The sequence below is a fragment of the Rhineura floridana genome, chromosome 2 (assembly GCF_030035675.1).
Source record: "Rhineura floridana isolate rRhiFlo1 chromosome 2, rRhiFlo1.hap2, whole genome shotgun sequence".
Taxonomy (NCBI): domain Eukaryota; kingdom Metazoa; phylum Chordata; class Lepidosauria; order Squamata; family Rhineuridae; genus Rhineura; species Rhineura floridana.
In genome coordinates, this window is record NC_084481.1 from 2,600,856 (window position 1) to 2,627,748 (window position 26,893).

Below are 26,893 nucleotides of genomic sequence, written 5' to 3' on the forward strand. Positions count from 1 at the left end.
TTCTCATATCATTCAAATGCAAACTATGCTGCATTGACACATTCCAGATGAAAAGACCTTCTTAGCATCACCTGTAAAACACTTAAATTACCCTTGAATGCAATAATAGGCTGTCATTAATAAAAGAACTTTTGTAAAATGATGCAAAATTAAACAGTTTCTTAGAGAAAAGTCTTGGTAATTCCTCTTCACACCTGGATGATAAGCCATTACATGAAAAGAAGTCACACTCATAGCAGCTTGACTGGCTTCCAAATTATCTGGTCAGAACAGCTCTCCTTGAGATACAGAAAGGTAAACTTTTGAAAGTATAGAATTGCAATGATACTCTTTCAAAGCTTGTAGTAGAAAATGCAGCCTGCTGGGACTATGGCAATAGGAGGCCAGGAGAAATAAACAAGAGGGGTAAAGGATATTCCTGTAGCCTGCACTCATCAGTAACTCACCTTCCCCTCCACATAGTCGACCATTATGAATCTCACAGTTCATGTTGTCACACTCACAGAAGGTACCATAGATCTGCTTTTTGGACTCTTCGTCAGTGTGGCAAATACATTGCCCACACACACAATCCCCTAGACCAGAGCAGATGACTGATGCATTGTCCTTCTGGCATCTCTTTTCCAGTTCTTTGCTGGATTTGCCTCCAGTTTCACAGTCACAATTCTTTCCAGTAAAGCCATCAGAGCACCTGGCATGAGAAAAGAAATAATAGGAATAATAGGAAAGGGTTCATAAGCAATATTAGTTTGAGGCAAAAAATTAAGGTGTCCTTAGTTTGTGTTTGGGGATTGGTTTGCCTGAACTTGCACATATTTTGTATTATTATTTTACTACATATTTATCCAGAATTTTTTTCTGTTTTGGAACCCATATACGTGATTTCCAGAAGGTCACCCATCCAGGCACAGATCAGACTCCGACTTGCTTAGCATCAGCCAGATGGTAGCCTCGCCTGCCTTTTGATCATATCCTAGTCACAATCTTCTCCCGAATTTTTTGGTAATACTTTCAGCTCAATATGCTACTCGTTTTGACTTCAGTGATCCCAGGGGCTTGAGGGAACTATTAGCAAATGTTATGACATTCATATTCCTGAAATTTATGGCTGTCTACAAGCAGCATCTTCTTTGCAGATGTCATTTAATTCAAGTATGACAAATGAAAACAGCCCTAGTCAAGGGGTGGGGAACTGGATCTGGCCAGCAGTCAAGATCCTCATCGCCTCATCCTCCCCATAGGCCAAATTCAAAAGGTAGACAGAGCCGTCCACCTGTCAATCACCTATCATTACAATAATGTCAGTTAACAGGGAACAGCTGATTGACATGACTTCAAAACACCACACAGGGCTCTCTACAAGGGGCTTACAAAGAGCCCCGGGCTGTGCTTTGGAGTCCCACCAATCAGCTGATTGTCAGCCTTTCAGAAGCCAGGTGTGCAGTGCTTCTGAAGCACTGCTACAGTCAGTGATCAGCAGGACTTATAAGCATTGCAAACCTGGCTTCTGAAGCACCAACAATCAGCTAACCAGAATCACAATCAGAAGTTCCTTTTCGCCTGGTTCAGCTGCCTTTTTCTTGCCCACACCCAATGTAATGTATAAGTCCAAGTGATTGTCAGGTGGGGGTGGTTTGGCTAAAATGGCCTGACGGGCCAAGTGGAGGAGGCCTGGTAGGCCTAATTAGGCCCCCAAGGCAGAGGTTCCTCACCCCTGCCTAGTCAAATACACAGAGTGGCTTCAAAATATGGCAGGAGAACATTTATAGGGGCTGTGCTCTCAGAATTTTAGGCATTTTTCTTAAGGATTTTTCCTTAAGTTGCTTTCATGCCAAATTCTCAAACTCTCTCTAATAGTATAGGAAAGTTTATAAATAAGTAGCTTGTACGTTCTTTAGAAACAACCTTTGACTCACAGACTCTGTATAAAACTACAGGTACTGGTAACTAGGATGGGATCTGTTGCCTGGTGCCAGTTCAAAAGCATTCTGATGACTTAACAGTCTGGCATTGATTTGTTGTTCTATACAGGGCTGTGGAGTCGGAGACGTGGAGTCGAAGTCGGGAGCAATTTTGGGTGGAGTCGGAGTCGGTAGAAATGTACCGACTCCGACTCCGACTCCGACTCCAACTCCTTCATAAATGGCAAATGTATATTAACTAGTAATAACACATTTACTGTAGTAAAATGGTAGCACAAGCCATTTCATCACCACCACGTGAATCCAGAGCTTGGAAAAGTTACTTTTTTGAACTACAACTCCCATCAGCCCCAGGGATTGGGCTCGCAGGAGTTGTAGTTCAAAAAAGTAACATTTCCAAGCTCTGGATTCACGTGGTGGTGATGAAATGCCTTGTGCTGCCATTTTACTACAGTAAATGTGTTATTACTAGTTAATATACATTTGCCATTTATGAAGGAGTCGGAGTCGGACAGTAGAAAAATAGAGGAGCCGGAGTCGGAGTCGAAGGTCAGGCGTACCGACTCCACAGCCCAAGTTCTATATCCACTAGCCACTGCTTTTACCGATCCATGGGGTTTTTTTGCTGGGAAAAATATCAATATCAATATTGATATTTTTACAGGAAATATCAGTATTTCCTTTTTATTGTTCTTACAATAATTACAGAGGCATTTTTTTAAAGTCTGCTTTCAAAAACAGCTGTGGAAATTTGCTACAGTAAAATCTAATCCTCAGCAATTGAGAATAAGTGAGTTTATGGCAAATTTGGTACCAAATCCAAATTGGGTGGAATTCTAGCACATCCCTACCGGGTGACCAAGTGGAACACACATAAGCAATTGTCTAGACTATGAGCTGTCGGAAGGCAGAGCTGGGGTCCCAATCCCGGGGAGCTGGATCCCGGAGAGTTGGGAGAAGAGTATTCGGATGGATGGCAGAGGGAAGGGGGAGGAACTTCCCCCCTTTGGAGCGAAGACGAAACAGAGGAACTGCCAGTGATAAGGTCGCTTAGCAACGGGGAGCCTGAGCCCTCCCTGGACATTCTCACGCCTCCCCCTCTTTCAGGCTCAGAGCAAGAGGGGGAAGAGGGAGGGCTGCTCACAGCCGAAAAGCGGGGAGGCAGTTTACCATCAGCCCCTCCCCTATCCCCCATCCTGGAATCGGAAACTTCAGAAGAGGAGGGGGTGATGCTTCCCCCCTCACCGCGCACACGCAGACAGCTGAAAAGACAGGAGAGAAGGGGGGGAAGGCGGGCAGTACCTGAGGGGCAGTTAAGGAGGAGCGAAAGATTGCGCGCCCGTTTGGCCCCTTCTTAAAGAACAGGCGGGAAGAAGTCCCTTGCTCTGTCAACTTTCTCCCAGTGCCGCAGGACCTGTATCCCTGTATTGATTCATGAGAAAACGCAGTCTTTGTTTGGACATTACCCTAATAAAACACGAATTAACTACAATCGTTGGTCTGGTTCCTGAGTCACATCCTGGGCCTGACATGAGCAGAGTCCCAATGTTCCAATAGGACTGGCATAGCTTAAAGATATTTGGAGAGATGTTATTGGTGCTGAAGTAATTTATTTACCTGCAGATTCCACAATCTACTTTCCCGTGCCCACTGCAGTCAGAGCTCTCTCTTATTTCCTCATCACACTCACAGTTGCACCGGCCGCGCATATTCACGGTAAGGGAGTCCGTGAAACCAAGAGGCCGGATAGTAATAGTCTGGTTTTCAATGCACTTTGTTGCTGTAATTTTCACTTGGAAGGTAATCTATATAAAAACAAAAATTGACCAGTCTATTCTCAATTAAATTTTAAAAATAATCAGAAAAGCCACGTAGGAGTAAGTTTCTGAAGAAAAGTCTGTATCTGTGTCACACCATATATTTAAAGCTCATTCCATTCCCCCCAAAATCCTGGGAACTGTAGTTTGTTAAGGATGCGGGGAATTGTAGCCCTCTGAGAGATAAACTATAGTTTCCAGGATTCTCAGGGGTAGGGGTGGGAATGTGCTCTAAATGTATGGTGTGTAGATTAGTCTTGTTAGGATTTGTCCTTCTTGGTTTATTGCTCTTGGGGCCTTGCCGTTCTTTAAGAGAGAATGCTGTATTTTCATTTGATTGACTGGGATGCTTCCTGTGAAGTAGTGAGCATCAGGTGTGTTAATGGTGACACCTGACTCCCCACAGGGTGAGCATCTGTTGGTGGGAAAGGTCTTACTCTTCCATGGTGAATTGTGGGGTGAAGATGTTGCATTGCCTCAGATAAGAGATGGGGTGGAAACGAGTGCAGGATTTTGCAGGGATTGGATGGTTCTGGTTCCAAAGTGAACTGAGTGAATGGAGTTACGTGGTGGGTGGAGTAAGTATTGAGCAATTGGGTATGTGGGGGTTGTTGTGTTCAGATTAGTTCTGTGTAGCGTGAATGATTTTGGTGATTGAAGTTACATGTGAAGGCTTTCTTAAAGAGATGTTCTAGATACAAACTGTAATTATATTGCAGCTTGATGCTGTATTTTGATGTTTTGTATAATTTGCTTTCATGGTTTTTATTTATTTTACTTATGTGCACTGTTTTGAAAGATGTATTGTTGCTTAATCCTGTTACTTTATAAAGTGGCTTTTAAAATTATTATTAGGAGTAATATTGTTTAGTAGTGAACGTGGAACTGTCATCCCTGTCCTGCCATTGTCACTTCCATTCTGTATTGTATTTCTTATTATTTGTTTTTGTTGAGATATATAAATCACTTAGAGATTTCTGATGAAATATAAAGTGGTGTACAAGTTAAATAAATAAATAATAGAACAGGGTAGTTCACAACTATTGTGAGGTCCTGATTCATAGGGTTGCCATAAGTCATAGTCGACTTGAAGGCACATAAAGGGAAAGGGAAAGGTGTCCCCGCACTTGTAGTGTGCGTCATTTCTGATTCTTAGGGTGATGTCTTGCGACGTTTACTAGGCAGACCGTATACATGGGGTGGGATTGCCAGTTCCTTCCCCGGCCTTTCTTTACCCCCCAGCATATGCCGGGTACTCATTTTGCCGACCACGGATGGATGGAAGGCTGAGTGGACCTCGAGCCCTTTTACTGGAGATTCGACTTCCTCCTTCCGTGAGCAGAGCTTCGGCTGCATTACTGCTGCTTACCACTCTGCGCCACATAACAACAACAAAATCTCTCCTCCTTCACAGCACAGCAGAAAAGCAGAGCATACTTTCAATTTAAAGTAGAAAGTGGGAGGCTTAGACTGGCTGCATCTTTTAAGGGTTTTTAGGAAGAGGGAGTAGAGAAAAAAGAGCCTTCTCACAAGTGGCGTACTTCCTGAAAAAAATACAAATTCCTCTTTTCTCTCCATGTGCGCTCAATAGCAGCACAGAACAGTTTTGAGGAGAAACAGAACAGTCCTCTTACCTGATCATTAATTTTCACATTCTCACATTCCCCTCTTGGTTTATCCTTAGTATGTATTTTATTAGGGCAGAAGGAATCATATGTGATTTTGATAAAGTTTGGCAAAGGGCTGTGGTCCAAAATAATTTTGGAAGACAAACTCTGGAAGAAAATGAGAAGAATAATGTGAGAAGGAGCCCAAACAGAAGAATCAAAGGTAAAAAGGAAATCCAAGTGTCTCTTGTGGTAGAAAGAAGGCATTATTACTGAAATATTTTAATAAATAAACTTGTACTCTATTCAATAATAGTTAATAATAAATAAACTTGTACTCTATTCAAAATTAAAAATTTGGTATGAAATAAAAAAATCAATTGTGTACGGTTTTACCACCTTTAACTGTAGCATTCTACAGTAAATTTCTTAATCCTAAAATGGGCATAATAGGAGATTATAAAGTATGGCAAGATGCAGGTCCAGATACTATAAAAAGTCTATTACTAGGACAAAATATATTAACTTATGAGGAAATTACTAGAGTTTTGAGGGAAATTATTTCATTTTTTTCCAAATTAGGGGAGATGTTACTTCATTAATAAAGAAGTATGGAAGATTATGAAAAGAAAACAAATGTGAGATCATAGTTAGTAACAGTGAAGGCAAAGGGGCTATAGGCAAATTCTATGACATAGTTTTGGAAGGAAAGCTAACTGTAACTATGTTTATGAGGAAATAGGAGAGAGGCATAGGACCAAAAATAAATATGGAAGAATAGACTTGGTTATGGACTCGCACTTCCCCATAACTAATCTCAGCTGAACTAAAGGAAAGTTATTATATAACTTTATATCAATGGTAAACACCATATAATCTGAATTTAATGTATAAAACTGGAGGTGTGACAAGAGAAAAGCCAATTCTAAGCATGCTGCCTTGGACTCCTGCCAGGAGGAAGGGCGGGATATAAATTTAATTTAATAAATAAATAAACAAATAAATAAGCATATATTTTGGGATTATCCTTATATACATATCTTTTGAAATGCAGTATGTAATGTGGTCAAGGAAATGTTAGGTTGTCATATACCTCAAAATCCTAAAACAGTCTTGCTTGGTTACTGAAACAATACAATTCCATATCTTGGGCTCATCTCTGTCATGGACCTGAAGCCTTCCCCTTCTTCAGAGGACTATCAAGTAAGCACAGTGATGCTTGGGTAAAAGTTGCAGCAGTGACAGGCAGAGTCAGATATACTGTAATAACAGCAAGTTCCCTGCTATAAAGATTTGAGGAGAATTTCCCAAGGACAAAAGGAGGACATTGGGGGACATAGCCAGTTGATGAGCTAAAAATGTTTATTACTGTTTGCAGAACTTTTCGTATGTGCCAGTCAGTACTCACCTGTACAGAGTACCAGCAGCTCTTTCTTTGCTTTCCCCAGCACTTTTGGTCTGTCTGTCTATTTATTTATATCCTACCGTTCCTCCCAGAAAGAGCCCAGGACAGCAAAGAAAACTCTAAGAACACTCTAAAGCATTTTAAAAACAAACTTTAAAATATATTAAAACAAAACATCTTTAAAAAAAAAAAAAAGCTTTAAACACATCTTACAAAGCAATTCCAGGACAGACACAGATGGGGACAAGGTTTCTACTTAAAAGGCTTGTTGGTAGAGGAAGGTCTTCAATAGGCACCAAAAAGATAACAGAGATGGTGCTTGTTTAATATTTAAGGAGAGGGAATTCCAAACTGTTGGTGCCACAACATTAAAGTCCACTTCCTATGTTGTGTGGATCGGACCTCCTGATAAGATGGTATCTGCAAGAGGCCCTCACCGGCAAAGCGTAGTGATCAACTGGGTATATAAGTGGTAAGATGATCTTTCAGGTATCCTGGTCCCAAGCTGCATAGGGTTTTGTACACCAACACCAGAACCTTGAATTTTGCCCATTAGCTAATGGGCAGCCAGTGCAATTCTTTCAGTAGCAGGGTGACATGTTGGCGATACCCTGCCCCAGTGACCCACATTTTGCACTAGCTGTGGCTTCTGGACCAACCTCAAGGGCAGCCCCAAATAGAGCGCTTTACAGTAATCCAGCCTGGAGGTTACCATTGCATGGACAACAGTGGGCAGGCCATCCCAGTCCAAAAACGGCCACAGCTGTTTTACCAGCTGAAGCTAGTAAAAGGCACTCCTAGCCACAGAGGTCACCTGGGCCTCTGGTGACAAAGATGTATCCAGGAGCACCCCCAGACTACGAACCTGCTCTTTCATATGAGTAATGAATATATGAGAATATCATGTATGAGCACCGGCATCTCATTTTTTACCAAAAAAGCACTGACTGTATGTGAACTCACCAAATGTGGCCAAGAGCAGATAATCAGATTTGGCTAGTGTTTCTCTCCCAATGTGCCAGAGCAATGCCGGCTAGAACTAAGAGATTTACAGTGCCCCCCATCCCTCCCACAATTGCTCAAAGATGGGAAAGAGAAATGTGTTACTGGGAAAAGAAGCTGAGGATTGGTTCAACCAAGAAAATTACAGTGGGAAACTGATTTCTACTGAGGAACCAGTTAACTAGTGTTAGGCTTTGGGAAAGGGAACTCAATTGCTCCTTCATGCTAATTAAAGCCCTGTCCTTTTAAGCAGCCAACTCACCATAACAGGGTTTACAGAGAAGAGATGAAGAAAGCATTTGCAACTGCTCACATGACTTCCTCCTGTTTCCAATTGAACAGAAACAGAAAACAGGTCACTTGTTGACTGTTTTCTCCCTCAGCTCCTACTAAGGCTGCTTTTTTTCCAGTTTCTTTCCCTTTTCTGGGCATTATGGTTATTTTTATCAGGGCTCCATTATAGATGAAAGAGGGAGAAAGGAAGAAAGAAAAGTGACCAAGTAGGTGGAGCAGAGGGTTGGCAGCTACTCCCTGAAAATTGATTTGGAAACATGCACCAAATCCCTATAAATTGTCGGAAGGTTACACCATTATGTTCCATGTAAACACTCTTCTAAAAGGAAAAAATGTCTTATGGCTGGCTTAAAAATATCTCGTAAAGGTAAAGAATGAAAACAGTATTGTTAGTAGCACTTACATTGTAAGCATCCTGTATGAGTTGGATGATGTTATTTGAGTTTTCCTGCAGCTCTCCGACAGCAGACTTGGGAATCATCTCACCGAGTTTCTATCAATGAAGAGGAAATGTTTTCAAAGCATTGTCTCACTAGCATCTATCAGATTATAACGCAAGAACAAAGCAGTAAATGTCAGCAGTGCTAATTGTTCACTGCATACCACTCAAATTCTAGACTTAGGCTTCTAATAATTATTTTCTCCACCAACATTGTATATCTAGCCTTTTATAACATGGAAGTTTTACTTACTTGATATGTATCAACCATTTTACTGGTAACAGCAAAAATGGGCTGGATATTATTTTCTTCAAGTTTTTGTACCAACTGACCAACAGATGGATAGTCCTGTGTGACAAAGGCAACAGCAATTAGGGTCTCTTTCTCCAGATCAGTGTAGACTGGGGGTGAGATACCCCTGTACGCTTCATCTGACTTGCAATATCCCTCCGGCTCTGTCCCTTCAGTCTGACTCCCCCTCCCTCTTCATTTGCTCCTAAGGGCAGTTAAACCAGAGAGATTGTGGGTGCAGCCAGGAGCACTGATCAGCGTCGCTGTGTGGGCCACCCTCCCTGTCCCACTGCAGACAAGCTGCACACACAAACTCACTGGTGTCCTCATGTTATGCATCCTCCAGAATGATGGAGCAGTGCTCTCTTATGCCACTTGTTTGGCAATTATGCAAATAATGTGCATCACAAAACCATTTACATACCTATTTACATATAACGTGCACATGTTAAAAAGAAACTTTTGTTGTAAAGAACTAAGTTGAAAAGCATTCATAGCAAGTGTCCCTGCTGGGATGGGGATCAAACAGGTAGACAGAATCGGCGTGGTAGTGTACTTTCAAGAGGTTCCTCCAACATCCCTATCAGCAGCTACTTTATAAAGTGTGCTCCCACCTCTGAGTACTTACATATTCATTGCTCTTTTTATACATATTTTCCTCCAGGTGGCATTTCCCATCACAAGGAGTTAAGATGGATCCAAGCTTACCATCCCCAGCAAAGTGGAAGCCATCATCTGTAGTGTACACCAGTAAGCGTGTAACATTACTCCAGCCAATCTTAGCCTGGATTAAAAAACACGCATGCAGATCTCAAAACAGTAAAGATATTGCATAAAATGAAAGGACACAGTGGATCAGTCGGTCCCTGTCCTAAGAGAAGCTAGCATATACCCTAAAATGGCTTTAATAGCTTTAAATATCCAGCTGGACATTCTGCACCTTTCTATCCAGTTTGTTCTCTAGTGGAACTGTTCTTGTTCATCATAAAATGACCAGTGAAGAGCTTAATTGACACCTTGTTTCTTGTCTTATTGTTAGAGTTGTTCCAATGGCAAAGATGTGAGGGAAAGAAGAATGGGGAACTTTGCATTTCCTGTTCTCACCTCTCCATCTCATCTGGAAGAAACCAGTGGGAGAATAAAACACCACACCCACCATCCACAACTTCTGCACTCTCCAATTAACTGCTGCTTGTGAGAACTGAAGGCACCACAAGAGCCTTTCCAGGACCATTGGAGTATGATGCTGCAAGCCCGTGAGTGATCCTCTTTCAACCACAAAGCAGCTGGTGAAAGAACTGCAGCAATAACTATGAGATTAAAAATCCAGCTCTATTAATTGTCACTGATCCAGACATGTAGCAGAGAGCCTATTACAGCTGCCTCTCCCTTCTCAACTGCTGCGAGTGGCAACCAACCAGAAGGCCTTCTCCACTGTGGCACCTGCCGTTTGGAACACGCTGCTGAGAGTTTCAGCCGGCTACCCCCTTCCTTGTATTTTGGAGACTGATAAATACCTCTTTTGTTAGGAAGGTTTGTACAATCTGACTGTTTTTATCTGTTGTGCTGTTGTTTTACTTTGCCCTTAACTTATTTTATTATGTTGTATTTATTTTACCTTATGTATTATAATAATCTATTAATTTAATTTATAACAAAATAATAGCAACAACAACCACCCAGCCTAGCATCTCTAAATAGGATATGTACTGATGTACAACATTAAATAGCAATAGCATATCTTGAATACATTATGACTATTTGGAGAAACCAACTTCAGTTCTTGCCAGGAATGCATGATCTACCTAATTCAACTTCTTCACTTCCAAAAAGCACACTATCATGGTACCAATTTGTCATATAGTAATTGTCACAAATTTTACCCCACAGACAGCGGCTTGCATCATGGCATCAAGTCCTCCCTCTGGTGCATCAAGATTCCCTGATATATCCTGCTTCCCAACTTCTTCTTTAAACCTCTCAACATCATCTGTCAGGCTCAGCACATGTCTGAAAGCAAATGGTGGTTGACACTTGGCCTCCTTAATTGGACAGGGGTTCTGCAGCTTCTCTGGGTGGGTGTTAACGAAGGGCAACACAGTCTTATCCACAAAGGCACCAAACCCTAAAGGAACACAAGGGAAGTGCCACAAAAAGGGTTATTGCCCCTGAATAAATATAGAGGGGGAAGAACTCTCAACCACTGTAGAGAATGTCACTGTCAATATTCCCTGTAATTGCTTAAAATAAAGTTATATTAAAATAGAGAAGAGCTGGAATTACAAAAGAGATGTCAGTTGACAAATGAATACAGCAGAATAAATATTTATTTTTATCCCACCTTTCTACAGAAAAATCTGTCCCCCCTCCCAAAAAAAGCTGGATCCTTTTCCTTTGCATACAGTCTGTCATTCAAAAGAGAAGAAAAGCCATGTGTTCCCTTCCTTAGTATTATCCCTTCCTATCGCCCTGATCTCTAGGCTACTAGCACCTTTCCTTCAAGAAAGTTGCCTTGGAGAGGAATCATAAGGACATAAGAACTCTGCTAGATCAGGGAAATGGCTCATCTCACCCAGCCTCCTGTTTTCTGCAGTAGCCAGCTCCAGGCCATGGGAAGCAAAACAAAGCAGAACACAAGTGCAGTTTGGCTGTTTCCATCCCACCCCAGCAGCTGGTATTGTGGCAAATTGCCTCTGATCCTGGAGGTAGTCTATAGCCATCATGATTAGCAGCCATTGACTCCATGATGTTCTCTAATCTTCTTTTGAAAGACAATTAAGTTGACAGCTGTCACTACATCCTATGAAACTTAATTCCATGGTTTAACTGTGTGCTATGTGAAGAAGTAGATGCTCTTGGAGGTCACTGATTCATAGGGTCACCATAAGTCGCAGTCGACTTGGAGGCACATAACAACAACAATGTAAAAAAGTATTTTTTCTCTGTCCTGAATCTCCCATCATTCAGCTTTATTGTATGGCCCCAGATTCTAGAAGTATAAAAGAGAGAAAAAAACCTTCTTTCTATCCAGTTGCTCCATACTATGCATAATTTTATGCATCTTCATCATATTCTAAGCTAAAAAGCTCCACACATTGTAACTTTTCCTTATAGCGAGATCCTCCAGCCGCCTGGAATGGGAATTCATTTTTATTTCCATGCTGTGGCCTTTTCCTGTGACCTGAGCCTAGTAGGAACCTGTTACCCATTAGATATGTAGCTGTATCTAATGATAAGATACCAAAAGTTGCAGAACATTTTTTTTCTAAATTCCAGATTGCATGTTCAAGATAACTAAGATTAAAAATATGAAGAATAAGATTCTGGTTGTAGATAGATTCTCTGTGTAATACTGTCAAAGACGTGCAAATAGATTTGTTGGCACTTTATTTTGAATCTTAAATTCTGGTTTATGATCAGTTAAAAACCCCTCCTTCGTAGAAAGAAGCACATATTATCCTAATTCAAAAGCTTGGTTATGAGTTAGTATAATGCCATCAACCTATTTCAGTTTCAAGGTTTTAACAGCTATTGGCATGCAATGTACAGTTAGCAATGTAGACTGATTCCTTCTTTTGGCCAAACCAAATGTAACATTAATTGGATTAATGGAATTAATGTGCATACTTTTATTTTGTAAATGGCGTCCCACAGGAGCCTAAGCATCATTGGTGGGGTGGTAGAATTTTCTCCTCTGCTGGTCCCAAGGAAAATCACCTGACCCTCAACTACTGTTTGCAGTAGAACTTAAGTCTCTGTTGGTGCCAATGGAAGTTTTCCTCCAATGCACATAGCTGCTGGGAGGGTATTTTCCTTGGAAGCACAGCAAAGGAGCGAAGGGTTAAACTCTGGGGGAAAAAACCCCCCATCTTCTGAAGGCTCTTCCAAGGCTGCAATTTACAGAACAATAATGTGCACATCTATTGTATTAATGCAATTTACACCATGTTTAGTTTTGCCCATTGTCTTCCTCCTACGATGTGAAATAACAACAGACGTTCCATATCCAGCCTGATTGACAGGACCTTCAATCCAAGAAGAATCTCACTAAATCTGGATTCTATATGCAAGAATTGTGCTCCATTAAGTTTTACTCTTTTGAGTTACAAGAATCCTAGATGCTATTTTTTTTAGTACCAGGAGACAGCTACATATGCATTAATTACGCAGGCTTTTGGGGTGCGTTAGGTTTTATTATTATTGTTGAAATTTTTAATGTTTTAATGTATTTGTATGTTTTTATTTTGTATGTCGCCCAGAGTGGCTGGACAGCCAGCTAGATGGGCGATGAATAAATTTAATAAATAAATAAATAAATAAAATTAATTAGGAATATACACACCTATCCGAGCTTTTTTGGTAATCTTTTTGAGAGCATTCAGCAGATCTCCTCCTAGCTTCTTCACAATTTGCAGATCATCTTCCATAGAATATGAGAGGTCCATCAAGTAGTAAAGATCTATTGGGTAATCTTCAGCACGTCGGAATGTCACATTAAAAACAGCAGGTTGATCTGTTAGTGAAAGCAAAAAGAATTAGCATTTGTCCTAATCTTATCCATTCTCAAAGTCTGAGAGCATCCTCGAGAGCAGTGATCTAATCAGGTCCACCAGGCCTCCCCATTTGGCCAGCAACAGTTTTGGCCAAGCCACACCCTCCTGCCCTACACCTAATATTTATGATATCAAGTGTGAGGAAGATAAAGACGTAGCTGGGCTGAAAGCGGGGTTGCAAGCACTGTGCATAGCACTTTGCAGGCAGCAGCAACTCTTTGATTGCCGGGGCTTCCGTGCACAGAGCTATGCAATTCCCAAAGATCAGCTGATCATCGAGACTTGCATGTATTGCACACAGAAGTCCCAATGAATGAGCGCTATGCAAAAACTAGTAAGCTGATGTCAAAATTGGCCCACAGGCAGTGGGGAAGATAAGGAACTGGACTGTCAGCTAGATCCACTTCCACACCATTGCTGTATAGATTTCCTATACCATGACTATTATGTTCAAGCCCTTCAGGTATCTGTAGGCTGCCCCACATTCGGTATGGAGGAAAATATCAAAGGTACAGGTTCAGTTTATTGCATGAAGTAACCCCAACTGGGCCAATACATCCCAATACATGGATTTAATTCCAACTAGGCCAATACATGGATTTGAGGACTTGGTATTACAGGACCTAGAACAGGGGCACGAAACCTGTGATCCTCCAGATATTGTTGGACTTCGGTTCTTCATAGTTCCGGCCACCATGACCAATGGTCAGGGGTAATGGGAACTGTAGTCCAGCAATTTATGGAAGGCCACACATTCCTCACTCCTGACCTAGAAAATGATAAAGCATTTCAGTTTGTCCTGGGATGAACTTTGACTGCAAAGAAATAGAAGTGCTTATTGTGGAGAGATTACTAATCTAATATCATTAGAAGTAGTGGTGGGCAAACCCTCTGAGGCTCTCCTTGGACTGGTTCACTCCACATTTGCCTCTAGCATCTTACTGCTCACCATCAAAGCTGCCTCTGCCACACATCCTCAACACTCCCCCTTCCCTGGTGGATTAGCAGAGTGCAGAGGATCAGCAGCAGTGACAGCAGAGAGGGAAGGAGGCTATTTCCCAGGGCTCATTGACCTAGCTAACAGTGTGATGAGGTGCAATGTTGGACAGGAGTTGCTGCCCTGGGCTACTTTGGGAGGAAGGGTAGGATACAAATAGAAATAAATAAATAGTTCTTCCAGGGGCTTTTGTAGCTGCAAGAGCCCCTGAACAAACTACTCCTCTCATATACTGCGTCCTGTCACTTAGACAGGGCAACAGAGGGGGGGAGTCTCTCTTTCCCCTCTGCTATCACTCCTGCCACCACCCCTGCACTCCACACATCCACCAGGTAAGAGGAAGGAAAACAGGAGCATTGAGGCCTGGCAAGGATGGCTTTGGCAAGGGGCAGGGGAGGCAGGGGATTTCACCTCTGAGCACATAATTTGATCTAAGAAGGCACTGAAAGCACTCGTGTGGAGGACAGAAACGCACAAAAGCACACACAGAGAAACTGAATCTGCATGACCCCTATGCACATTAACATTCTGGTGTGTACACAGCCTGGGGCTCTGAGAATTCTTGACGCCTTATTTGAGAATTCTGACAGCAGGGTTATGGAACTCTCGACCTAGTGAAATCAAATTGGCATTGTCTGTGATGAGCGTCAGGCGCCAACTTAAGATTTGGTTATTTCAGCAAGTCTTCTTCTGAAATTGATTTATAGTTTGTATTTCTGTTTCTTTAATATATTCTGTTTGATCGTATTTGTTATATTGTTTTGATTTTAATTGAATTCTGTACACAACATAGTTTTATTCTTATGTGAGTTTGTGATATAGAAATGCAGTGATTGTGATGATGCATCCTCCCAGGTTCTGAACATCAAATGGGGATATCTACTTAAAGTTTTTGCTATTGTCTGTGATGCAAGTAGCTAACTAACAGCACAATCCTAACCATTTCTCCTCAGAAGTAAGCCCTACTGAATTCAATGAGGCTTACCCCCAGGTAAGTGGGGTTAGGACTGCAGCCTAAATCAGCTTTGACTTGGTTGTGAAGATCTATGGTAGGGACAGGTCTACCGGTATGTGTTTGTTTTAAGTGTTTTAAGAAAAATCAGCAAAATGTTTCTCCATGGCTGGATTAAATATTCTCATGATAAACATTAATGAAGAGATTTGAAGATGTTACTACAGTACAATACAAGGGTATAGGGAACGTTTTTGGCCCAACAGATCCATGATCTGATTTCCATGATCAGCCACGTGGGCCAAATTCAGCAGGTGGGCATAGCTGCCTATCTGCCAATAATGTGGAATAATTATGGTATATGATTGACAGACAGGCAGCCCTGCCCACCTGCCAAAATCCCTTGCATAGTTCCCACGCACCCACTGCTGCTATGCAAGAAAGATTCTCTTCTTTCTGGAGAATTGCACAGCAGCAGCAGGCATTTGGAAACCCCACTGACTTCCTATTCTCCCTTTCACAGTCAGCAGCGGGGGGGGGGGGATGAAGGAGAGAAAGGAAGTTTTATTTCCTTTGTCCCTTCACTCCCTGCCACTGCTGCCACCTGAAGGGAAAGAAGGAAGCCAGTGCTTGCTGCTGTTGTGGGAAGTGTCAGAAAAAAGTCTGAAAAACTGCTGGCTTTTTTCTGGCACTTTTCACAACAGCAGCAGCAGGTGTTTGGGGACCCTGCTGGTTTCCTTCTCTCTGTTCCTATACCACCTGAGGCTTTTCTAAGCCTCCCCACTTCCCCCTTTAAGTTCCCAACAGCGGCGACTTGATGGAGGACAGGAGGAGACTTGCAAAGGCTTTTCCAAGTCTCCTCCCACCCCCTTCATCCCCAATGACAGGAAGATAGTGGGGGAAAGGGGAACACTTGGAAAAGGCTTTGAGTCAGCTGCTGGTCTCCTGTTTGAGCAACAGGAATGCAGGAGCTGTCTTAAAGCCTTTGCAAAAGCCTCTTTTAAGTCGTACACATGTGCAAGAGAGAGCTGCTTCAATGGGCACTTTAATCTGGGGCTTTAGTCCCCCACTCAGTTAGTGAGTGGGGATTAAATCCTGCTGCCTTGGCTGCACAATATGGTTCTCTGCTGGGAACAGGATCGCACACCCAAGGCGGGATTCAACCCTGTCCTGCCGTCCATCAGCTAGTAATGTCAGATGGTGGGTGGGCGGGCATGGTTTGGGGAAAAGGGTTTCACAGGCCAAACTGGACCTCTTGGGGGGGGGGGTTCCCCACCACTGCTGTAATGGTGCACACATTTACTTTTTCTGCTTCACATAGTCTCTGCTTGAAGAGGTTTTGCAGATTTCCCCCCCCCCACATAAAGCATTAAATTTCTTTTGTGAGCTGCCCAGATAACCTATTTTATGGGGCACCTATATAAATTCAATTAATAAATAAGTGAAATAAAATGAAATGTATAAACCTACTTATTCAGGTATGTGCATAACCATGATGATCTTTAACCTTTTAAGAAGAAAGAGCACTACCTGTCACATATCAATGATTTATTTGTTTCATCATTTTCTCTTTGAATCTTGTACACTTCGCCTAGACCATGCATTAAAAAAACTTTATAACATGTTTCTCTTAGGAGTGAAACTAGAGTAAAGTTTCCTTTACCCATGCCTAGTACAGTGATAGTGGTCAGAGTGGAGTCATTCCTGTTGCTCTACAAAAATTATTGTCTGTACACAGCTATATAAAGGAAGTCACACACATGCTCTGTCCTGTCATTATAATAATTCAGTTCACTTATTTTCTATTTCCTTGTCTAAGGATTATACAAATCGTTACCTTGTCTTAGCTGCAGATGCACCTCCTCAGGATAGATTTGTTTATTGTTATTTGATTGACCAGTAGATTGAGCAAAGCTTTTTGGAAAAATGATGTCCTCCCCACACCCCTTCTGCAGGAGCTGTTCCTTGGTGTCACAGCGATTGGAATCTGGTTCTCCTACTTTTGTAAAATCCTGTATTTCATGAAATTAAAACAGGATAAAATGGTCAATATGTTTTAGAAATAAGCCTAATATGTTTTGGACAACTGTAGAAGAACAAGCTCAGAGCACATGCTTTCTGTGGAGAAGTCCCCAGGTTCAATCCTCAGCATCTCTTGTTAAAATGCTATGTGACTGCAGACGTGAGAAAGACCTTTGCCTGAGATGGTGGAGAGCTACAGCCAACCAGAATAGAAATTTAGATAGCTTAATATTACGCCCTTCCAAAGAATTATACTGGGAAGGTACTCATGGGACTTCCAGATTGGAGTTTATTGTGGAATTGGCATTGCTTGTGAGATTTTCACACAGCTTTCACATGATTTTATTAAAATGCCAGTCCATACTTTTTTTTACATTTAATTCAGATGGAAAACTCAATAACAAAAATAACCTGTTATCCATAGCTACTGCTGGCATGCAAAGATCATTAGATATCTATTTTGATTTATGAATAAATTTAGTAAAGCTATTTGAGGTGTTATAACAATTTCTTGCTTTGTAATTATTTTAACTATTTGAATCACTTTGTTCCAAAATTTCTTTACTTTTTGGCATCCCCATCACAAGGTGGTATTTGTCAGTCACAGAGCAGCCCCTTCAATATTTTGACAACCCCCCTTGATTAATATGCAAGAGTCTTTGCAGTGTAAAATACCAATGGTGTGCTAATTTTAGCATCAAACTTTTAGCTTACGCAGATAAGGTTTTAAAGGGTGGCTTAGTCCACATAACATTCCAGTGTGCATGCTCTATTTGCATTTCCCAATCCTGCTCCCATGTGGCCTTAAGCCTAACTAGTGCTGAATGGAGGGGAATTAGTAGCTCACGCCACTTGGAAATTATACTTCTGTTAATGCAACCTAAAATAGCATTTGCCTTTTTCACAGCCACATCACATATGTTGGCTCATATTCATCTTGTGATCAACAACAATTGCAAGATCTGCCTCACATGTAGTATTGCTGAGTTAAGCATTCTCGTTCTCATAGCATGATAGGAATCCAAAGTGACAATGCTGGTGTTGTTGCCACTGCTCTATATTTCCATACTTTAGTTAGAGTAAATCTGTTATCTATCCACTTGAAAGATTTAAATTTTGGCTTTGTTTTTTTAAAGGATAAACATTCTGGGTATCCCTTCCACCACTAGTTATTTTAAGTGCACCCACTGCTCGGTCTCATTCCCTAAAATAGAGGAGGTTATGTGGTTTATTTTATTGGCTTTGTAATATAAAAGTATATGAGGGACCCCTGACAACCTTGCTGAGACAGTTTATTTTAAAATGCACTTTTTATTCAGGGCTTTTTTGTTCCAAACAGAAACATTCTTTTTTTTCTCCCCCTGCCCCTTTTTCCTTTTTCGTATGAATGCAGTTGTTGGGGGAGATGCCCAGATAGGAGGCTATGAAATAAATATGTCTCATTTGGGTACAACACCAGTTTTGATTGTTATAATTCTGTTCATTAACAATAATTTTATGTTTTTTCCCTATCTTGCAATATTCTTTGTATATTTTGTGCCATAATTAGCCACAAAAATTATATGTTTTGTAATTTGTATCCCTAAATATCAAATTTTGGTTTGGCAAATAGGAATATTTAATATTTTAGAAAATGTCTGATGCTTCAGAGTGAGATGAACTCACATACATTCAGACTTTTGGACGTTAAGTTTGTAGTCTGGGAACTTCTTTAGATTCCTTACGTTCTTTCAGAAGTGCTGGCCCTGCCTCTAGTGGCTTTGTTGTTGCCACAGCCATGCCATCTGCATAGAGGCCCAGCAAATAATCTTAGCCTTTTATTTCTATTCTCTTTATGTCTTGGTTGTGCCTGAACCTCACCACCAGAGGTTCTAGGGCAAAAACAAACAGTAGCAGAGAAAGGGGACAGCTCAGTCCTGCCCCTCAATGCAAACTATTGTTGCGTACCTCCCCCAATCTCCGAGCAGTGAGATTTCCGGGGTCCCTGCGCTCCTCCAGGGTTTGGTTTCCTTTGGGAAGAAGGTCAGCGGAGACTGTGGTGTCTTTATGAAATATGGTTTATTTATTTACACACATTCCAACCTGAGCTCAAGGATGGAGGGGGTTCAAGGCATCAGCAGTCCAATATCCATCTGGGTTGCAGGAGGCACCCCAAAAGCCATGGTGCAGAGAGTCAGTCTCTCTCTCTGCCTTCCAGTTCCCAGCAATTCTCTAGACACAACTCAAACTACCAGCCTCTGTTGGCTCCAGGAGGGGGGGGGATCCTCTCCTGAAGAGTTTTAATGACAAAAGGGTCTCCCTGGCCCATTCATCGTTGCTAGGCAACCGATCGGCCCATTATCTTACCTGGCCAATCTATTTGGTTAACAAAAGACTCATCTGACCAGCAGAGAGTTCCTCATTCCAAGTCGCAGGATTCCAAATCAGAGGCTGGAAAGGGGACCCACAGGAATCATCCATCCCAACCCCCATGCTCATAACACTATTTTGTTCTGAATTATTTATCCTGCTTTTCACAAAAGTGGTTTGATATATTTGTCTTAAAATTGTTCAGATTTGGGGCCAAGTTATTTTAATAATATTAATTAAATAATAATCCCATTCAATGCAATAAAAGGCTTTGAAAATGTTAAGTGCCAACACTGGAAGTGGGACATGAGTTGCTGTGTTTTTTTCTTTACAATTATCTATAGTATTTAAACAATTTCCAAATGGGATCCACAGTTTAGCATTGAAGGACAAAGCTGGTATTAGCAGGATGTATATCACTGATTATTTGTTTTAAATATTTAACTAAAAGAGCTGTAAACAATTTATAATCCTGATTTAGTAAAGAAATAGGTCAGCAGGATTCTATACTTAAAATGTCTTTATAAGGCTTAAGTATGACTACTACTTTGGAATGATGTCATGTGTCTGGCAGGGGACTTCCATTCAATATGTAATTAAATAAACATTGCAAATATGGGAGCAGAATATACCTATTTAAAATATTTGTAAAATAGTCCTGTGTAGATACCTGGCTCCGCAATTATTTTAAATATTTCTTGCTGTAATCCCTCTGTAGTAATTTGAGCATTTATCGGGTCTTAAGCTTCATCATTGAGGGGAGTCATACCGAGGCCAAACACTTCCAATCTGTTTCCTAGCCGAGTTGGTGGAGCTATAAACAGTGGCAAATTCATCGCAGATGTATTATGGGGCATATAAGTCTTCATGTCATCAGTTCTTGCTTGCATTAGTTTCCATGTGACTTGTTATGTGTAACAAACTTAGTTGTGTTGCAAATTCCTCTTTAAGTTTGAAATTTCTTTTCATGTGCGATGCAGTTGTTTTTGGCACTAGCACCATGCTGTTTGCCATCAGGTCATTTTGATGGGCCTCACTGGTTCTTCTGTCTGCTAGCTTTTCAAAAAATCAGTTAGATGTCCAACTCTGCGAGTTGGTGTACTTGGAAGCATTCCTTAGTCTCATTGTGTGCTTGCTAGTCATTGTCTTGTTTTCATTACTTTTAGAGGTTATATTCTGATGCTTTAGAACAGAGCTATTAGTTTACATGGCCATCTTAGTGCCCTCTGGCCACACACACCCAGATGGCCTCTACTGATACACCGCTGTCTTCATTTGCTCCTCATCGCAGCACAATCAAGCTATTTTGTTTCTGGTGGCTCAAAGGCAATAAGCATATCTATTTCTAGTGACTGCCTCGTGCTGAAGGCATGTCTGAATTTCAACAAACTGGTTCAGAGGAACTGTCCTCTCAGATATCCACATAGTACATGTGGGGATTACCTCAGAGACTGCAAACACAAAACATACAGTGGGACTTCTTTTAAGAAAACTAGGAATACGGAGGTCTCTGTATCAGAATTTAAGTATTTCATTACTGCTGTGATTGATTTGAATGGGTAGAGGGAATGCATGGTTCACAGAGCCCTATTGGATATTCTTAGGTTTCTGGGATATTGCCACTGACACCCACCAAATCAAACAGCAGATCGATTTAGCTAAATATCACTTGTGCAAGACCTCAATATTATTATTATTATTACTAAAAATGGAAAAGGATATTGTCCCCTCAAAAAAAGCACAAAGTTCCATTTTGCCTATTGTGAAACATAATAACTAAGGGCTGGTAACATTTGCTTTTGGCCACTACTATTGTGTATTGTTACAAGGTGCAAGACCTGAAGCCTGCCAACTAGAATTCCCACCCCACACCCCTGTTTGTGTGACTCGTTGTGCAATCCGGAGGTATTGTGCAAAGGACAACAAGGGCAGCTGTTGGGACACAAAATTAACTAAAAGCTACTGAATACATGTTATCTTCTCCTTGGCAGAGTTCCCTCCCGTCTAGCAGAATAATCCCATTGTTCATTAGAAGTAGCCTGAGTTTTCTCAGGGTCAGCAAGAACATGCAGGCACACACACACACAGGGAGACACACAAAATCACCTCATGCCCAGACCCCTCCTTTGCAGGGGGGGTGAGAGAGAAAAAGTATTTTAAAACCGAGGCTTGAATCTAGAGAAAGGGAGGAAAAGAAGGGGGGCGATGGTGATCTGAGCTCCAACACGTGTAGCCACGCTGTCAAAGAACGCATCGAAGGACGGCAGGGACAGAACCAGGGAGAGAGTCTGAGTCTTGGTGTAAGAGATTCCTTCCTGTTTTTGGTTCAGAGCTTGTCCACATCACTTCAGCTGTGTTCAATTGCCCACTCTGGGCCTAGGATAGGTAATATCTCCTACCTGTCATTCTTTATAGTAATAGGGTCCTTTGCTCTCTTTAGTTTAAAGTTATGAATGGGTTAGGATATTAATGATTAAGCTGCCACACACCTAGTAATTTTGTATTACTATTCTTCTCTTTCAATAAAATCAAGCTTTGCTTTATTGTGGTTTGGACCTGCATTTCTTGGGTTATATATATACACCATTTAGGCACACTTCAGGGCAAAGCACTTGTTTTATCCCTAGCAAAAGATCCCCCTCCTCTCAAGGAGGTGTGTTTCATGGGACATGTGGGTGGCAAGTTCACACACTCAAGTTCCCAAGAGCACATGTCGTAACAGTACGCACAGGAATATGCCCAGAATGGAAAAGGGTAGTGGAGGAGTGATGAGGGGAGGGATAAAAACAATAACACAACACAATACATCCTGCCATGCTCCATCCACTGGGTGTGGACAACAAATTGCTAAGCAGCAACCAGTATCCATAACAGGAAAAATAAGAATGTGTGGAAGTGAACATGCCAATCACGCACACATCAAAAACAGGCTTCAGTGCTTCTCCACCTCTGTTTTCTGAAGCCAGAGATACACAATGCTAATCAAACCCTGCCCCTGTTTACTCCAAAAACCTGAGGAAATGCAGCTACAGTGAGTTTCTCTATGAAATCAGCTTGAAGCTGAAATCAAAACTGTTTCATAGATCAACTTATTTCCACTCTGTAGTGTGTCCAATGAAAATGCTTTGCTGTAGGAAGTGCAAAGACAGTTATTGGCTGTGGGCAGTCCTAAAAGGGAAGTGTGTCCAGTCATGGGCAAACACATTTTAAATTGAAGCCCCCAATTTTACATTATCTGCTGCTAAAATATCAAAGTCACAGAAACCATGAAATATGAAGTTAACTGTAATCAGTGCCACTTTCCATGCTTTATTTTCAGTCTTTATTTTGACATTTTTAATGTTTCACACAGACACATCATTTGCAAGTTCTAGCATACGGAGTGTCAAACATGGATCTGGGAGACATATGTTTATTGTACTGGTTTGTTATTTGGTTTTTCATGTTGATGCTGTTAAGTTTATTGGGGTTTTGTTCTAGTATGATTTTATTGTTATTTTTTCTCCCTTATTGCAAAGTGCCCAGAGAAATGATAATAAATACAGTTGCCTTCTGTACTGACACCAAAGTCAATGACATTCAGTCTCTTGGCCGCATCCACAGCACTGGGTTTTCCCACACCCATAGCAGGGCCACGTATGAGAGATAGGACAACATGTGTCAGGCACCTGGAAATCTAGAAGAGGATACTGTTCCTTCTTGACCACTTTGAAAAGAGCAGATTTTAGTTACTATTTTTGGAACAGTGACTGTGGGCTTACTACAAAAAATAACTTGAAAAGGGCAATGATTTTCATCTACAATTCAAAGCAAAAAAAGTTTATTTATCTTTATATTGAAAGGTATAATTCAGAGTAAAAACTCTATTGGAGGAAAAGGTATTTGAGGAAACATGAAAATATGCTTTAAAATAGGACATTAAAAACTTACCCGTTTCTTGCACCAGGCACATCCAGGGCCAGACTGGATGCAGTCCTGACATGTTTTTACAGTGTATTTTGTGCATTCAAGAGAAAGTGCTTAAGAAGAAAGAGAAAGAAAAAATAATGTTAGGAAAGATCAATCAATGCCAAAGAACAGAAAGAGAAAACACTCTATATAAAATGAAGCTGAAAATTACTGCACAATTTGTGTATAGTAAACTAAGTGAAAAGTCTCTCTCTCTCTCTCTCTCTAACTGCATTATTAAAACAGATCCATATTCACTGGACAAAACCAAGCCTTATTAACCTCAGACTCTACCATGATATGAGTTACTGAGAACAGGCTACATTATCCGGCAATTAGGTTGCAAACCTATCAACGACGGATAAGACTGCATATCCGATCTCAGAATAGAGACGGCCCAGATTATGTAGGGTACTCACTATGTAAAATATATCTGCTGGACAGCATTTCACGTTTTATTTATTATTAAGATTACTTATATCCAGCATCTTCGACCACACAGGCTTGCAGAGATATAACATAACAAAATACTGAAACATCAATAATTCAGTTTCATTTAAAAAATTACAGAAAGCAGCAGCACATACACATCAGCAAAATCACAGATGAACAGGTTAAGAGAACAGCTGCATGCCAGCAGGGCAGTTTTTACCCTTAAAGTTGCAAAGAGTCAAACTTCCCAGGGTAAGGAATTCCATAGACAGGGCACTGCAATTAAAAACGGCCACACAGTATGTGTGTAAATTCATATGGGTGCAAGCAATCTTTCAGATGTTTTGGGGCCAAACTATAGGTTGAACGTAACACCTTGAACTGGGCCTAAAAACAAATTGGAACCCAGGGCAGCTGATACAGCTGTGGTGTAACACAGCAGCCTTGCTGCTGCTGTCAGCACTAACAGCAGTTTCCAGACACTCTTCAAGGACAGCTCCACATTCTATCGCTGTGCTCAAGAATTTTTTCTGCTTCCATGTTGCTTTCACAAACCACCTGTGGTACAGTTTGGCCCAAGTCCCAAATGTCTTCTGGAAATTATGAGAGCCTTTTCACTTGCACAGACACTTGTGAGAGTAATATTTGAATAAATTTTAACAATGTTTTAGCCCCATCTCATTGCCCTATATTTTTATGGTGTAAATACAGTAAGTGTGTGGTTCTTTAGCTCACATACGTGGGTCTTGCCCCTAAAACACCAGTCTACTAGATTTCCCAATGAATATATATACTGCATGGCCACAATCCAACAGAAAGTTAAGCACAGTTAAGCCCACTTTTTTCAATGCACTAAAGCAGACATACCATGAGATTGTGGTCATTATTCCTACTACTTATGTAGATTATACAGGTCTTCAACATAATAGGCTATGTGCACACTAGCTCCTTAAAAAGCAACAAGATCATTTTGTCTGGGTGTGGTTTGAAACGAATCTGCACCCGGCTGTACACATCTTTACTGTTTGATTCATTTTTTTAATCATATTGACTCTGTGTACACACCAGTGCGCAGAGCAGGGCCGTGATGACCACTTTTGAGATCAATGTGAAGCTGGCTTAAACGAAAATGCATCCAATCTCAAAAACCGCAGATTTAGAAGTAAAATGGGGTGGATTTTAACTGACATTGTATCCCTGGATTCACAACACACTTAAGGCACACTGAAACTAGTATAACTGCAAGGGTGTCCATATAGGGATGTAGCAAGGGGGGGGATGCAGGCATTGCCCCCCCCCCATGATAATTCTGTCCCCTCGTATGAAATCTTCCTTCGGTCCCCAAATTTCTAGCATTGCAGTAACTTAAAACCTCAGTTGAGAGTTTAGAAATACAGTTTAGGCATTTAAAGAGAGGGGGAGGGCAAAGTTACCACAGGAATGTGAACACAGCAAATATAAGCGTTAAAAGTGTGAATGAAGTGAACACAAATCTGGATGGATGAGGAAGGGAGTTGGCAAGCGAAAGGGTTTGCAACTGGGGGAAGGAAAGGCAGGAAGGACAGTATTATTATCCACTGCAGAGCATCTCTCCCTTCCCAGGGGGAAGTGCTCAGGCAGCCTCTGGAGGTGGTGGGTGTTATTAGTACATCTCATGGATGGGCCTTGGCTTTTGGGCATAGACTGTGCAGCAGCCCTGCCTAGTCCAGGGCAGGACCTGAGAAGAAGCAGAGAGGTGTGAGCTGGCTCTCCAGGCCCAGGAAGCCTCATGAGACCTTTCTAACTTGCCCAGGCAATGGGGAGCTGGAATTGTGTGTGTGTGTGTGTGTGTGTGTGTGTGTGTGTGTGTGCATGTCTGGGGGGCATTTATTCTTTTGTTTGAAAAGTTGAAAAAAACATCCTTTCAAGCTGGTTCCATTTCAAAATGGTTTTGAAGAGTATGATATGGGTAGAGCCTTCATTGTAAGAGTTCTAGACTTCCTCCCAACTGTTCAAAAATGATCATTATAAATAATTCACCTTATTTATTTTTTCTCATGTGAACCTATGTACTACCAAAATAGGGCATGTGAGATTTGCTGGTAGAGATATCGGAAGCAATGTTAGCAGCTGTTTGCTTGTACTGTTAATTCTAGCATGTGTAGTTCAGAGAGATACATAGATCCTGTCAAGTATTTCCTTATGAAAAGTGATGTTTATAGGTATTAATTTAGTTTTTAAAGTGAAATTTCTTTTACTTGCTTTTTTAGCATGGCAAAGGAGACCAGGGTAGTTAGTTCCAGGAAGCAGCTGCCTTAGAAGAACTGAATTCACAGTTCACAACCTTACTAAAAGATTGTACCTGTGCAAGGAAGCCTTTCCACGCACATACACTTTGTATGCTGCAGGACTTGCCTTTGGTGCATCTACAGTTGTGTGTGAAAATTCATTCTCAACTTTGACACATGTGCTGACACACCATACAGGCATTCAATGCTTCATCAGAGAAAAGCAAACTTAGTAATCTTGGCTTTTGAAAGTACCATATTTGCAGTAATTTCAAGTGAACAGTTCCTTTGCAAGTTTGCAGAGAAATCATGGCACACTAGACTTTATTAACTGTTCAGATCATTATGGTAGGATGACTTGTGCAATATACATTTACTTCCTAGTCACTGTTATTTAATTTACACAACGATTTTGTATTTTAAATAGAATTGCTTTTTTGTAAACTTTACAAGTTATAGTTCCTAATCAAATTCATAAATTGGGGTTTATTTTTGTCATTACCTATGAAAACTCCCCCTCAGAAACCTCTTTTATAGTGACCGATGCCCCAACCCTTCTGCCCACTCCCCATTTCTGTCTCTGCCCACCTAATGA

General features: G+C 41.2%; 1 protein-coding gene across 1 annotated transcript in view; it reads right to left on the minus strand.

The window, feature by feature from the left end:
- ITGB2 (integrin subunit beta 2) overlaps positions 1–26,893 on the minus strand; it is a 76,180-nt gene that overhangs the window by 11,840 nt on the left and 37,447 nt on the right. Inside the window, exons 4-13 of the mRNA XM_061607608.1 lie at positions 23,582–23,670; positions 17,118–17,292; positions 13,121–13,291; positions 10,662–10,903; positions 9,407–9,562; positions 8,740–8,835; positions 8,451–8,540; positions 5,374–5,514; positions 3,540–3,727; positions 447–691 (exon numbers count right to left, since the gene is read on the minus strand). Coding sequence (XP_061463592.1) covers positions 447–691; positions 3,540–3,727; positions 5,374–5,514; positions 8,451–8,540; positions 8,740–8,835; positions 9,407–9,562; positions 10,662–10,903; positions 13,121–13,291; positions 17,118–17,292; positions 23,582–23,670 — 1,593 coding nt within the window. The remainder of the gene's footprint in view (positions 1–446; positions 692–3,539; positions 3,728–5,373; positions 5,515–8,450; positions 8,541–8,739; positions 8,836–9,406; positions 9,563–10,661; positions 10,904–13,120; positions 13,292–17,117; positions 17,293–23,581; positions 23,671–26,893) is intronic.